Source organism: Ylistrum balloti, unplaced genomic scaffold (genome assembly GCF_031769215.1).
Source record: "Ylistrum balloti isolate Yb309-2 unplaced genomic scaffold, AGI_CSIRO_Ybal_v1 Utg370858, whole genome shotgun sequence".
Classification (NCBI taxonomy): Eukaryota; Metazoa; Mollusca; class Bivalvia; order Pectinida; family Pectinidae; genus Ylistrum; species Ylistrum balloti.
Window position 1 is genome coordinate 334,545 of NW_026782492.1, and position 16,652 is coordinate 351,196.

At 34.6% G+C, this 16,652-nt stretch overlaps 1 protein-coding gene across 1 annotated transcript in view; it reads left to right on the top strand.

Annotated features, from left to right (window-relative positions):
* Positions 1–16,652, top strand: part of LOC132559125 (disintegrin and metalloproteinase domain-containing protein unc-71-like) — an 85,079-nt gene that overhangs the window by 44,780 nt on the left and 23,647 nt on the right. Inside the window, exons 5-6 of the mRNA XM_060223732.1 lie at positions 7,540–7,622; positions 16,484–16,547. Coding sequence (XP_060079715.1) covers positions 7,540–7,622; positions 16,484–16,547 — 147 coding nt within the window. The remainder of the gene's footprint in view (positions 1–7,539; positions 7,623–16,483; positions 16,548–16,652) is intronic.

The following is a 16,652-nucleotide window of genomic DNA, read 5'->3' on the forward strand; positions in this document are numbered from 1 at the left end:
CTACATTTTCATGATGACTTATTTTTTAATATTTTTGAAGTTGATTGATTTCTTAATAAGATCATTGTTTTAACATAGAATTATGGTGGAAACAGCTGTCTGTCCACTTTCCCAGGGTGCACCTGTCAATATCAACACATCCACATATACAGATAAATTAGTTGTAAGCCATTATGCCATCATGAATCAGGGGAAAGATACCACAAGTACATGGAACATTGATTTATTTGATATTGTGGGAATTAATTAACCCCATAATGTGAAGGACAATAAAATGGATTGACCAAGTACTCTGGGAGAAGATGCCTGGGTCTTTATTGTGTTTGGTCAAGATTTATCTCTTATATAATTCTTCCTTCAGCTATAAAATGAATCCAAGATGTCTACTCCAGGATGAGATGTGTCATTCACAGACAATTTAATGTTTTGATAAATGTATGCTCCCCTTCAGAGCTATCCTAACCCACTGTGTGTGACAGTACTCCAGCTCCTAGGAATGTTCTCAGGGAGCAATCATTGTACAATGATAATAATAGATTAATGAGGCCCGCAGGATTGAGTGGCTATAGCGTTGACTTTGAAAATTGCAAAAAAGTTCAAGGGCATTCACACAATAATGAATAATTGATGGTGTGCCGTTTATTATCACAGTCACATATTTGTGTGAGAAAGGGGGTTGCTGATTTGTTTTAGACCATGAACACAGCTAGTAGCTGATCATTAACATTCTATTGAAAAAAAAGCTACCCAACTGCTTTAAAAATTCTAAAAGGTCTAAAATTTATCTTTGACAATTGTGTTATATAATTATGAACTTGTAGACATAAAAGTATGTTTTTCATGCCTAAAACAAAACAACAAAACAAAACAAAAAACAAAAATTTTAAGTTACAATAATACCTTAGATATCCATAACATTTATCTCAATACAAAATATTTTGAATATCAAATATTTCATGTTGTAAAATTGAAAAAGAAAAAGAAATGTTATTTTCATAAAATCATAATTTCATTTCATTGTAAATTTTAGATGTGAAATTTTATAGTTTGTCAATCATTTGAATAATCAAGAGTAGCATCATTGCCGTAACACAAATGATTTTCAATTCTACTAGAGTTTTACTGAACTTCTTATTCTTGAGAGAGAAAAAAAATACAATAAAAAATAGTTCTCTTTTAAATACCAAATTATTGATTTTTAAATTGTGATTCCTATTCACTATTTCCTAGCTATCTAATGTAAATCCAATGTGTAGTTTTTATAGATACATTGTAGTTTCAAGTTGCTTTTAGCCACATCAGGAATGATTGTCTAATGCAGACGCATGGCTTTGTATATTTCTTGGTCTAAGTTAAAAGGTTCTATTAAAGATTGTATAAGGTTAAACCTACTGGAAGGAAATGACATTCACAATGCTATAAACACACATTATCAGTTTGATTTATGAATGCAGAACACGTATGTGTACAGATTCCTTCAGCTGAAGTAGCGCACATATGTCTGTAGGAAGTTTGTATCTTACGCTTCCTTGGTATAAATTAAGCTTGTGAACGAGTCAGCTTCATTTTTGTTTTTTACAGTGAAACCAAGGCATATATATTCAGTCATTTAGTGTATATCCAGTACTAATGATTTTTTGGTGGGGTACTGCATGGAAAATGGATCAAGAATTGTTACCACCATTTTTACAATCATCAAGTTTTAAGTCTGTTTCTGTTCGAAATAAGGATTAAATATCTTAAGAAAAATGAAGTTTTGACGAGGATGATTTTGCTGAAGGAGAGATTTCACTTAGCTGAGTAATGATGAATCCATTATATTATAACAGACATGTGTTTTAAATGTCCCTGTAGATGATATCACAGAGACATAACTCCATTAGGTACAAATGTCTCACAAAAAACATACCAGGATGCTGGCTGTTTATTTCTGATTCAGAAGATTTTGATGTTCTGCGGCATCAGAATAGAATGTGTTTCTCGTTAATGTAATGATGGTTCTTTATGAACATGAAAATAAATATAGGTAGGTCATTTTGGTACGGATGCTGTGCTTTTGATAAAAGCAAGTAGTTGGTGTTACATTTGATATTCCTTTGATTTTGAAATCAGTAGTCATTATTGTGGAGACGTGTTTTGTTTTTCCTAAAATACTATTAATCTTGGGTTTGTAAGTTTTTATTTCAATTTCCAAATCAGCAGGAAGTTTTTTTCATTTTTGTATCGCTCAATGTACTATACATCTTCCTGATTATTTTGTTCATTTTTATATAGTTATTTGTCTGGAAATCTACTTTCACAGTTTTTTAGCGATCTCTTTCAAACATCAGAGCCTTAATCAACTTCTTAAAAACAAGTTTGATTTAACTGTATTTGGAAGAGTTACTGCCCTTTGTTTTCACACAATGATATTATTGTCTGGAAATCTTTAAGTTTACAACCAATCTCATTAAAGTTTCTCACCAATATCAGTCAAACCCAGTAGAAGTTTCCATAATGTCAAGATAGTATGCTTTTTCAGAGGCATTATGTGATAATCATTGTATTTCTGTTGGACATATGTGACAAACGATGTGATATTTAAATGTTCCTCCCTGTGGTGGCCTTGTTTTAAGTTATATAATAAGATCTTGACATGCACTGACATACTAATGAATCCCTATTTCAAGCCTCCGATGTCACGAATTAGTCATTCCATCCCCCAAGGCAAAGTTTCCTTAAGGAAACATTTGGCTAATTATTCAGAAGAAATCCAAAAATTTTCTGCAGGAGATGAGAATTTGTGAAAAAATGAATTGCATGAATCTGAAATTCAAATGCTAAAGGAGGGAAAAAACAATTTTGCAGAAAATATTATGCTGACAAAGTAAAACTAATCTGAAAATTTTTTAAGACTCCATTCTGTAGACAGTTATGAGATTATTTGATTTTCATAATTAACTTTACACACCAGGCTAGGTGTTTTGTGATATAAAATATAAAAGTGATCAATTATAGAAATTTACAAATTATCATTTTGTGATTTAAAACTTGATGCTGTAGGTTATGTTAGTTAAATTTGAAGTGTGAAATCTTTATGGATCGATAGCATGAATTCATTAAGCAGTAAGAATGTGTTTGTTGGTATACTTGTAGCAAACAAGGAATCAGGTAAACAGTGCAGTTATAGTGTACTGTCACCAATTCTTAGACACACCTCCGTATTTTGTTCAATTTGCACAATTCGTGTGGATTGGTTTTGTACAGATGGTCTTGTTGTTTTGGTGATATATTTATCCTAATTTTCAACTGTTTATTGTTATATATATCTAGAAATTATGTTTCTCTTCCTTTGATAACATCAATCAATATTTATTCCTTCCAAATGTTTGCACATTGAACATGGCTTCTTTTTCCTTTCAAGTCATATTTACTTTCATCAACATTCCATCTCTAAATTTAAACTGATTGTGACCCATGAGTGTATCTTCTTTGAAAATTTTAGAGAATTTTCAAGAAATAGATGAAAATATATGTTATATCATATGCCTTACCAGTGGAATTGTGTTTTAGTCCAGATGATTTTAAAAGGGTAAGGGAACTTATGATGCCATAGCTAAATAGATTGTAAAATGGAAAATTGTGTTATCAATGACCACATCACATTAAAATAATTTCCAGTCAAGAAAATGATATTTAAATGATTTATCATGTATATGAAAACAGGGATGGGTGATGGGAATGGGAAAGTGGGGGGAGGGGATGGGGATGGAGTTGAGTATGGGGATGGGGGTTAGGATGGTGATGGAAGGTGAGGATTAATGGGGATGGGGATAGGGGGAGTGGGGATAGGGGAGTGTTACCTAGCACAGTTATCAGTTAAATAGAGCATTGGGCTAGATGGCACCATCAGGTTAAGAGCTGAGGTGCATGGTTCCGTGGACTTCAGGTATTTATTAGAAATGGACTATCCTGTGGTTATGTGCTTTTGCAAGACACTTAATCCTAATTGTGCAGGATGGTATGTGATGGACCTCTCATATGTTATTCATTGAGGTAATCACCATCTTCTTTAACAGAGAGACCCTGTCTCAAAATAACCTTTGCTGTTCACTATAAACCAAGCGAACAAATACATAGACATCAGAAAATGTCTGCTTTCTTGATGATAGTGTGATATATTTGTTACAATTGCAAGGTTCTTCCACCAAAGTTGATGACCTCAATTTTCCATTTCATTTTAGGACAGGTTTTTTTGTTGTGTACTTGCATGGATTGCATTTGGGGATATGCTCATGATTTTGTACACACATCTAGTCTAAACGTACGAATGTATCTTTGTTTCTGAATGTTCGTTTTCATTTCTGATCTTTTTTTTTTCAAAAAACCAAATGAATAAATGGCCATAGTAAATGACATGATTTACTTGGTAGACTGTATTGCATGTCTGTTGATTTTTTATAGCTTCTCATCCATTTGGGCATTGGCAAGTTTTGAGCGTGAATTGTAAATATGATATATAATATCATAATTGAATATTTTTTTTTTTTTTGAAAATGTATTGGAGTTTCTACATTTCAAATTTCCATGCTACTGATTAGAGTTTGTTTCAGAACGAGATGTGATTTACATCTGATATATTCACACTGAAAAGAATTAAATGTGCTATAGAGTAACATTTCCACTATTTCAATATCTATCTTTCATCAAATATACGACTGACATGCTTGTTGTAAACATTTCATTTTCCTGAAAATAAAGATAAAACTGACATATCACTACTGCTGAATGTTGACTCTGACTCGTAGATGCTCGTAGATGTATTGTTGAATTGATTCCTGTGACTCCCAGAAGACTGTCTATCATGGCAGTCATGATACTTGGCGTTATCTGGCTGATGGTGGTCTGTTCCATCAGAACCCTGGCAATGCCGTGTCTCATACATATACTTGGCTCATCACAGCATTGGTGTGTAGGATTCAACACAGTCTTCCTCATTGCCAAATTGTCACACATTGCTCTGTTGTGGAATTCTGTGCCATTTGACATTCAGATTACAATTGATGGATCCTGGCACCTCTGGTCTGTCATTCCCAGGGTTGAATTGTGATTGATGTTTTTGTCTTCACCAGATGAGACTTTCTCTTGTTTTTCAATATTTCTAGTACCATCTGAAAAACTCTAGAAAATTTATCATTTTTGATACCAATATTAACTTTAAGACTTGACCTGTACTGATGGCATGAAATCAAAATTTGCAATTCTGTACAATAAAGGTAATAGTGTTTTATATATGGACCCTGCCTCTCAAACTACATGTATTGTAGTTTGTCTTTCACTGATGTATTTTTCCAAAGAAATTTTGTTCCTGTTTTTGGCACAATTACCTGAAGTATTTGGGTTTTGGGGTATATTTAATTTGTTGCAAATTTCCTCTCTGTTATATGTTTGGTGTTCTTATAAAAATATAAAAAATAATGTCTATATATCAATTATTTAACAAAATGTCTACCAGAATTATCAGAAAGCACAAAAAATGTCTGTATGATATTAACACAAAATTTTTACCAAATGTGGGTAGGAATACAAAATTCTTATGTAGAAATGAGAATATGGAAAGTTGTTCTTTAAGTTGATTTTAAAGCCTAGTTTCTCAAACTTCCCTTTTTATCATTACATTAGTGCATGGCTACATGCTATCTCACAGATCACCAGAACACTGAAGAAAGTACATTTTAAGGTCCCCTTCATGACACAGAATCATTCAAGAATGAAAGACTTCAGTCACAAAAGAGTCGTAACTATTTCTTTTCCAGAGGGAATTTGGAATATAAACTCTAAGAGAATGGCTGTATTTCTGCAAAGTTTATGTTTACTCTAGACTTCCTAATGTAACAGTTGACAATTTTGAGATTTTAACAGTACATGGTAAAGACACAATTGGGTCCCTGGAATTGAAAAATTGTTTTTGCCAATTTCAAAGCAATTATCGAAGGCAACTAGCAAGAGACTTCTTCCCTCTTTGACAATCAATAATTTTGGCATGAGAGCTCTTCTGTTGGTGCCATATTGCTCCTGAAAAGCACCCTGTGTAAAAACTAGTACAAGACTATTTTAACATACAGCAAACGAATGGTGTGTTACATGATAGAGAAATATCATGACATCCAAAAAAATGTAAGAATCTTACAAATTTATAAAAGGGAGATAACTCTGTAACTGACTTACTTAGATGCCTATATTTTACAAGGGAGATAACTCTGTAATTGACTTACTTAGTTGCCTATACTTTATACCAGTGACCTTTACCAGATTTGGATGTCAGCTCCTGTACAGGACATGACTTTTGTTACTGTGTGATAAATATCCTGTTTTCTCTTCATCATGTTGTCAGCGATCAGGAGCCTGCATGCTGGTGTAAAGGTCCTTAAATACCCAGGGGAAATAGCCTGTCCTGATATAGTTATACATTTGATTGGCTCCATTTCCTGATGATATTGGTCAACCATTGGGATGGTGATATTTTCAAATCTAGGACCAAGTTCTGTCATCTGTCTTTGAATGATTCTTGTTAAAGCTATTTCTAGAGAACTACTGGATGGATCTTTCACAAATTTCATATGCTAGTTTCTCTTGGTTCGTAGTTGTGCCCTTTTGATTTTGGGACTGATCAGAAGAAACGAAATGGCTCAGAAGTAGCCATTTTGAAAATGAAAGTTTGTTATTGCTATTTCTTGAGAAGCACCAGAACAATATTTCTTAATATTCATATGTAAGTTCCACTTGGTCCCTAGTTGTGTCTTAAAAAGGGTGACTTATGGTCACCTTGAATTTTGACTTTGAAAGATTGTTATCACTATTTGTTGAGAAGTTGCAAAGTCTGATATTTCAAGGGATTGTCTTGTAAGAATTAAACGTTTTTCCTATTTCACTTTACCATCTGTATTGTTTAATATATCAAGTTATATTAACTGATTCCAAGTTTTAATCCATATTTATGAAAACTAAAAAAAATATAGGAAATTTTTTGTAAAAATGAAAAACTGAAGAAATTTTAAGGAAAAGCAGCAAATTTGGAGAAATATCCTCTCTTGTACATCAATGTAGTGCTGATGATAATTATGAGTTTTCTGATATGTACCCAATTATTTGTCCAACAATTAGCCCCATAGTGCTTGTTTAAACCAAAGCCCACCCAAGTCGACAATAGTGTATGATCATAAATTCAAACAAATGTTGTTCTATTTCATCATCAAAAGATATAAATCCACCCATGTTTTAGTTGAAATCGATACATTGATCCTTTGTGGCTGTAGTAGGACACAAGGGTTTCTTACAGGATTGCACTATATTATTTGAAAATATGCACTCTTCACAATTACATGTTTATACATGTGGTATAAATTGTTTGTTTCTCTCTAGATATCATTGAATGTTTTATGTTTTTATTTACAAAAATTGAAACACTTACAAATGATATGAAAATATTCACTGAAATGAACTTATTCGATAAGAAACAGACTTGATGTTAAATTAAGAATTTTGTGTTTGCTGTTTCAGACCGTTGAGCATTGTTTTTACCATGGCTATGTGCGTAAGGATCAGTGGTCAAGTGTAGCGGTCAGTACTTGCCACGGAATCAGGTAAGATTTTGTCCTTTGATATTGAGTGATACAGGCCTATTGGGCCATGTGTTTGAGTAGCATTGAATACTAAATATGGTGTTTAGGTGGCAGAGTGAGGTTAAACACTTGTCTTTCATCTAGACGTCCAGGGTTCCCCCAAACAGACGTGATATTGTAGAGGGTCAACTGCCCAACCATATGGGTTTTCCCTAGATACTCTGGTTACCTCTCATTAGTAAAACCTTTACCATGCTTTATTGTAATAATGAACACTACAGGCCTATTGGGGCCTTGCCTTTGCGTAAAATGAACAATAGAGGCCTCTGGGGCCTGATAACTACGGGCCTATATCGGGCCAGGATTTTGTGTAATATTAAACACATCAGGCCTATTAGGCCTTGCTTTTGTGTAATATTGAACACTTCATGTCTATTGGGCCTTGCTTTTGTGTAATATTGAACATGTCAGGCTTATTGGGCCTTGCTTTTGTGTAATGTTGAACACTTCAGGCCTATTGGGGCTTTGCCTTTCCGTAAAATGAACACGTCAGGCCTATTGGGCCTTGCTTTTGTGTAATTTTGAACACTTCAGGCCTATTGGGCCTTGCTTTTGTGTAAAATGAACACGTCAGGCCTATTGGGCCTTGCTTTTGTGTAATATTGAACACTTCAGGCCTATTGGGCCTTGCTTTCATGTAAAATGAACACGTCAGGCCTATTGGGCCTTGCTTTTGTGTAATATTGAACACTTCAGGCCTATTGGGCCTTGCTTTTGTGTAATATTGAACACTTCAGGCCTATTGGGGCTTTGCCTTTCCATAAAATGAACACGTCAGGCCTATTGGGCCTTGCTTTTGTGTAATATTGAACACTTCAGGCCTATTGGGCCTTGCTTTTGTGTAATATTGAACACTTCAGGCCTATTGGGCCTTGCTTTTGTGTAATGTTGAACACTTCAGGCCTATTGGGCCTTGCTTTTGTGTAATTTTGAACACTTCAGGCCTATTGGGCCTTGCTTTTGTGTAAAATGAACACTTCAGGCCTATTGGGCCTTGCTTTTGTGTAATATTGAACACTTCAGGCCTATTGGGCCTTGCTTTTGTGTAATATTGAACATTTCAGGACTATTGGGCCTTGCTTTCATGTAAAATGAACACGTCAGGCCTATTGGGCCTTGCTTTTGTGTAATATTGAACACTTCATGTCTATTGGGCCTTGCTTTTGTGTAATATTGAACACTTCAGGCCTATTGGGACTTTGCCTTTCCATAAAATGAACACGTCAGGCCTATTGGGCCTTGCTTTTGTGTAATATTGAATACTTCAGGCCTATTGGGCCTTGCTTTTGTGTAATATTGAACACTTCAGGCCATGTTTTTGTGTAAAATTGAACATTACAGGCCTATTAGGCCAATTGTTTTTGTGTAATATCTAAACACTACAGGGTTTCTTGGGTCCTGCTTTTGTGTAGCCATTGGAGGGCTGATGACTCAGCTCTGAATCCTGACTCCATTGATTAGAAAGTAATCTCCTCGTTGCTTAGATACTTTGGGCCTCTCATGACTGTTGTTCTTGAATTTGATTGAAAAGTGAAATGTTAAAGCGTTTCCTGAAATTGTTAAGGTGTTCGATAACAAAAAGTCTGTGAATCTGATATAATTAGAAACTGTTGTAACTTTTAAATAACCTCAGTGGGTATCTACGAGTCAGAGAGTTGTTCCCTGTTTTAATCATATGTCATTGCAATAATCTTCATCTTCTGACATTAAAAAAAAAAGTGTTGTTTGCTATTTCACTTAATATTTTTGTGGTGGAAAATGCATCACTAGGGCGTTAATCGTTTTCTGCTCCATATGGAGGATTAGACTGAATATTTAATATTTTGAACAAGCAATATTTCTCACTTGCATCAACAACATTATCTATTTAATTACTTGTTGATTGAGTTGGTTTCATTGGAATGTTCTGAAGGTTGTAATTAAGAAACATTTCAGCATTTTTAAAGGTTTGATAAATGTTGTAATTATCATTGATGTATTATCATAGCTTTATTTCGTTACCACGGCAATTGTTCTGGTAATTGTTAACTGAAATGAAAACATTCAGAGTTAATTATCTTACGATACTTTAGCCTTGGGGTTGGGTATTAATTCCAATAAAGGTTAAGGTTTCAATTTCCTCTAACTAAGACATCACTAAGTTTTAGTTTCTCATAGTTAAACAACTTCCATTTTTTGATGGATGGCGCTTAAGCATGCTTATGTCAGTATAAAGTTGGGTTATTTTCAGTGTGATGGCACCATACCATGGTCCTTAAGGCCGTTCATCTTGAAATTCCTCTTCCTAATAGCACCTTCTCTTAAGAGCTAATCCTTCTCAAAGCTCCTTAAAGTTATCCCTCCTAGAAGTTCTTCCTTTCCTAAGTTCCTCCTCCTATGAGCTCTTCCTCAAACTTCCTCCTTGATCTCCACAAGGCTTTTCCTTCATGCTTGTCCTACTTGTAGCTCCTACTCAAAGTTCTTTTTCAAAGCTGCTACTTGAGGTTTCTCCTTTGCAAAGCTCTTCCTCCATGCCCATCCTCTAGAAAGCTCCTATTCCTTGAAGCTCTACATCCTCAAACTCCTGCTTTGGTTTAACCCTCAAGGCCTTGACAATCATCCTCCTCGAAGCTCCTTGTACAGTTTTCTCATTCTTGAAGCTCATCCTCCTTAGAGCTTCTACCTTTTTGCTTATATTGGAAGAAAAGTGAAGTTTAGTTCTGATTAATGGCTATGTTGAATTGGCATTAATGGTAAAATATGCAGTATCTTTTGGAAAAATTATTTCAGATTTACCCAAACATAACTTCTTGTAGTAATAAATATAGAATAGATCATAGCTCATCCTGCAGCACCCATCATCCAGCCAATACAATTTGTTGTCAAGGCAAGTCATCTGTTACTATGGTAACATACAAAGGGACTAGGGAAAAGCTGTCATTTCATCAGATTGTGGTCTTTTGTGGTTATCTTATGTAGGTGGTAAACAAGATTTATTGGGGAAATAAGCTCTTCTTATGGAGAAGTTTTGGAATATTTGAAAATAATTTTGTACATTATTGTCATTATGATAGATGTGAGTGAGAAGTGATTGTCAGTCAAGGATGTTTGTTTGGTGTAAGCCTTTGAGTTAATTTAATCTTTGTTCATTGTTATGATAGTATACTTCAACATGATAGTAAATGTATAGTTTGTTTGTTCCAGATACATGAATGTTTACATGCATTTTTACATTCAATTCACTCCTAAAAGATGTATCACTTTGTCTCAGTATCCATTAGCTGGTGTGTTTGTTACAAATTTATGTACAAGATGTACATGATTTTATCTCTGTAACTCACAAGTGCTATAGGTGTCATGGTATTGCTTGGTTTATCTATTATCCTATATGTTTTTTGTCCTGACATACTATCTCAGGTTTCAATTGAATGTCATGAGATATTGCAGGCTTTCATGAATCTTGAATTGCATTTTGATATTTTTGTAGGAGTTATTGCCCATTGTTTTTCTGTCTCAAGATTTCCTCTCCTCAGTTTTGACCAATCTCTTGTTAACTTAGAATGATTTATAAATCACCATGAGACAGAATTGTTCACCTGAATAACATTAGATTGTAATATAGGAGTTATCATTACATAGTGTTATTAAATGCTTCATAAGATTAGATTTTGTTTGTCAAAGGTAAAAGGTCAAATGCGATATTGCATGGGGCCTAGCTCATGTTTTCATTTAATAAATATTTTGAGCAGTGTTTTACTGTTTTGTGTGGAGATTGTCACTAGCTTATGTGTAGTTTTGTATTTTCCAAAACTATTTGATGATGATTTGTACATAATTCTGTTGATCTCTGAAAGAGATGAATGTTAAGATATTAAAGTTAATGAAAAGCTAGTCTCCTAAATACGAAGGTTTGCCCTATTTGTACTTTTGAACACATCACAGATAACTTGATCCTGTGGCATTTCAATGGAGATGTAAAAAAAACCTGTCAGTATTATCAGAGATCACAATTGTAAATTATTCAGTACCACTAGCGAGCTCCTCACATATCTCACTTTTGCCTGTCTGACCTTTCCACGTGTATTTTTATTTAACAGCATCTATCTTTATCAAATTCTCAATAAAACACCCCTGATAACATCTGCTGCATTCAGACAATTGAAATATTACAACTTCCGATGTGAACTTTCACAAACAAGTACTTATTCCATCCACAGTGGAACTTATAGCACTCTCAGGATCAATGCTTTTGGCTGGTTAACAGTGATGTTTTGTTCATAGAAATAAAAAATTGTTGACATATTTGATATAAAGTTTTTATGAAAATTGAAGTTAAAGGAAATGCTCTTATCACTGATTTGATTAAATGCAACAGATTTGTAGAAAAGTCTTTGGCATTCAATTTGATGTATTGAAAAGTCCATTAATGGAAGGCCTTCAAAAGTTTTTTTTCTTTAGATTACCATAGGATGAGAAATGTTCAAGGCTGGTATGAACATGTGTTAAGAAGGATTGTCATACAGTAATGGAGCTTAACACATCAGTTTTCAGAATAGACAGGGCCTAGATTATAGAGATTGTACTTACTATAATGGGACTTTATCTAGAGGCTCTGTAGGTCTGAATCTTGGCCAATTATAGAGATTTTACATACTATAATGGGACTTTATCTAGAGGCTCTGTTGGTCTGAATCTTGGCCAATTATAGAGATTGTACATACTATAATGGGACTTTATCTAGAGGCTCTGTAGGTCTGAATCTTGGCCAATTATAGAGATTGTACATACTATAATGGGACTTTATCTAGAGGCTCTGTAGGTCTGAATCTTGGCCAATTATAGAGATTGTACATACTATAATGGGAGGCTCTGTTGGTCTGAATCTTGGCCAATTATAGAGATTGTACATACTATAATGGGACTTTATCTAGAGGCTCTGTTGGTCTGAATCTTGGCCAATTATAGAGATTGTACTTACTGAATCTTGGCCAATTATAGAGATTGTACTTACTATAATGGGACTTTATCTAGAGGCTCTGTAGGTCTGAATCTTGGCCAATTATAGAGATTTTACATGCTACAATGGGACTTTATCTAGTGGCTCTGTAGGTCTGAATCTTGGCCAATTATAGAGATTTTACATACTATAATGGGACTTTATCTAGAGGCTCTGTAGGCCCGAATCTTGGCCAATTATAGAGATTGTACTTACTATAATGGGACTTTATCTAGAGGCTCTGTTGGTCTGAATCTTGGCTGATTATAGAGATTGTATTACTATAATGGGACTTTATCTAGAGGCTCTGTTGGTCTGAATCTTGGCCAATTATAGAGATTTTACATACTATAATGGGACTTTATCTAGAGGCTCTGTTGGTCTGAATATTGGCCAATTATAGAGATTGTACTTACAATAATGGGACTTTATCTAGTGGCTCTGTAGGTCCCAATATTGGCCACATTCCCAAATAGATCAATTTCCTATTTCAAATGTTTTTCCAATTTGATCTTTTTTTCCTAAATGAGATAAAAAGGCCGTTCTCTGGAATAATGAAAAAATTTGGGTAATTTAAGAGAGAAATACAGGGACCATAAATTAAGCTGTAATAGGCAGGAATCTGGGTTAGACAGGGTCAGGATAAGACAGGTTATAGTATGTATATGTTGAATTCTTTCCTGACTTTTTGAAAAGATTATTAGGTATGGTTTTCTTTTGTAACACTCCAAGGTAAATTTTTCCAGGAAGCATTGGGGTAACATTAACGTATTGAGATAGGAAAAAGTAAGAAACAGAAAACTGCCAATTTTCAACAATGTACAGTTCAATTTATTTAACAGAAACCAATTACTGATTGACATGACTTCAAATCCAGCTGATAATTGAAATGTTACGGTGTGAGATGTTCTGGTAGCCTCTTCTGTAACACAGAGAGTGTGCAATATTGTACAGACATCTGCCAAAGATTATAGGCGAGTACTTCAATGCATTTCTTAATGATATAGGCACCAGTATGTTACTCGCATCAACTCTTCACAGATTTTATTATTTGTACCAGTACCGTATCTGATTTTTCCATCATCCTTTTTTTTTCATAATTTGTTCTTTTTATGACTTCAAGAGAGACTGCTTTCTTGTAACCCTTAAGAAAATTTGGCTTTTTCTGATCCGTCACTGTACATAGCTGATAAGTTTCTGGGGTTCTTCAAAAAGTTGTTGAAATTCCTTGTTTTCTTTTCTTATGAGACAATGATCTGACTTAAAGGTGGAGGTCTTACTTAATGAAACTAGATTGAAAAATTTTATTAACGTTTGTTTAGAGGATCAAACCTGCAGTTTTAAATGACCAATGTCGGTCTTGGATTAGTCTGTTATTTCACTCAAGGGACTTCTTTACTGGAGGAATTTCTTTTCAAACTTTCTGCAAAGTTCATCCATGATACCACCTCAGATGGTTTGTGTTTCAATGTTTCAAGATCACTATTACTATTTATTGAAATTTGTCTAACAATGATACATTATCATTATTTGAGAGTGGACATTCATACATTAAAGTTATTTTTCTGAGTGAAAGCTATAAAAGAACAAGACATCTTATAGAAATCCGGATTCTTAAAACTAGTCAATAACAGAAATATAAATTTAAGTATGACTTTTAGCTCAAAGTAATTTACAATTATTAACATTTTAAGACAGTAAGACAGAAGCTTTCATGCATTTTTTTTTCAATACAAAAAAAAAGAGCTATTAAGAAGGGTAGCAAGCCCCCAACAGGTGCTCCCTACAGCTATATTCCTGTTGCTGAAGTTACTAGGTCCATTGTAAAAACCAGGTGTTCCCTACACCTACCTTCCTGTTGTTGAAGTTACTAGGAGTACTGTAAAAACCAGGTGTTCCCTACACCTACCTTCCTGTTGCTAAAGTTACTAGGTCTACTGTGAAAACCAGGTGTTCCCTACACCTACCTTCCTGTTGCTGAAGTTACTAGGACTACTGTAAAAACCAGGTGTTCCCTACACCTACCTTCCTGTTGTTGAAGTTACTAGGAGTACTGTAAAAACCAGGTGTTCCCTACACCTACCTTCCTGTTGCTGAAGTTACTAGGACTACTGTAAAAATCAGGTGTTCCCTATACCTACCTTCCTGTTGCTGAAGTTACTAGGTCCATTGTAAAAACCAGGTGTTCCCTACTCCTACCTTCCTGTTGCTAAAGTTACTAGGTCTACTGTAAAAACCAGGTGTTCCCTATACCTACCTTCCTGTTGCTGAAGTTACTAGGTCCATTGTAAAAACCAGGTGTTCCCTACTCCTACCTTCCTGTTGCTAAAGTTACTAGGTCTACTGTAAAAACCAGGTGTTCCCTATACCTACCTTACTGTTGCTGAAGTTACTAGGACTACTGTAAAAACCAGGTGTTCCCTATACCTACCTTCCTGTTGCTGAAGTTACTAGGTCCATTGTAAAAACCAGGTGTTCCCTACTCCTACCTTCCTGTTGCTAAAGTTACTAGGTCCATTGTAAAAACCAGGTGTTCCCTACACCTACCTTCCTGTTGTTGAAGTTACTAGGAGTACTGTAAAAACCAGGTGTTCCCTACTCCTACCTTCCTGTTGCTGAAGTTACTAGGTCCACTGTAAAAACCAAGTGTTCCCTACACCTACCTTCCTGTTGCTGAAGTTACTAGGTCCACTGTAAAAACCAAGTGTTCCCTACACCTACCTTCCTGTTGCTGAAGTTACTAGGTCTACTGTAAAAAACAGCTGGTCACTACAGGTGTAGTGTATAGATACTCAATATACACAGGTTATTTATCAGAAAGATATAGGGTTAACTGATAACATCAACTTTAATGTCTTACTCTAAAAATGTTGTTGGTTGGGTGTGTTACAATAGAGAGATTTTCAGTCCAAAATAAAAGCGTTATTGTACTTAACTGATATCATGATGTATGGGATGTAGATATGTCAGTGTGTTAGAAATCTACTCCCAAAATTGTTTCTGGAATTCCATTTGGAACAGCACAGCAATCCAGTGAATGTGGCTTAAAAGGATCAGTTTGGTATTATATTACAAAGTAACCATAAAATGCCAGCATGATTGATAAAGTGGGGATAAAAACATCATGGAAACTGAGTTCATTTGGTGCACTTTAAAGATTTTCATTTGCACTTCAATTACTTCTGGACTCTGTCAGATGAGATTATGAAAAGTGCATGGTCTGGGGGTAGGTTTTCTCTGTGTAATCTGCTTATGGTAAGAAAGTGATTTATAAATTTGGTCGGTTGCTGGTGTGTGTTTACGTATGCATTTGATATTTTGATGAGGGTAGATCTCTTGTTTAAGGTGATACTTAGTTTCAGAGTGACTTTATGAAATGTCTGATGGTCTGTGTAAATTTGAATGATGAGGTGGAAAATTCCTGTAACTTAATTTTGATGATGTAGGAGAAGATTTTCCTTTAAATTAATCTAAATACAGTTTCTTGAAAGATTTATGACTAAGTATTAAAATGTGGTCATTTTAAATTGATAATAGTTTGATCTTTTTTAACAAAAAAAAAAAAACCTCAGCAAGGGAAGTAATTATTGATTAAGTTCACTAAAAGTCCTAGTGTTCTAAATACAAGCAAAAAAAAAAACAGAAATAAAAGACAAGTATGTATAAACCTATTGATGACTGCCCCACCACACAAATATTTTCTCAGGCAGATCAAAATTTCTCATATCTCAAAACTATTTAGATACATACAGAGTATGCTGAAACTGATTATGTATTTAGGATATGATTTCCAATGAGTCGGTTTGACAGAAGATTGTGATAATTTTTCAATTTGATTTTTTTTCAGGGGTGTGATTAATCTGAACAATGAGACCTACGTGATTCAGCCACTTCTAGGAGGAGATGAGGGGGTGAGTATTATAAAGGGGCCACATTAATAGACTCTATGTTGGTTCTTATCTAACAATCCTGAAAGTACTATTTCCATGTACGAGTTTACTTAAATACAGAAATTG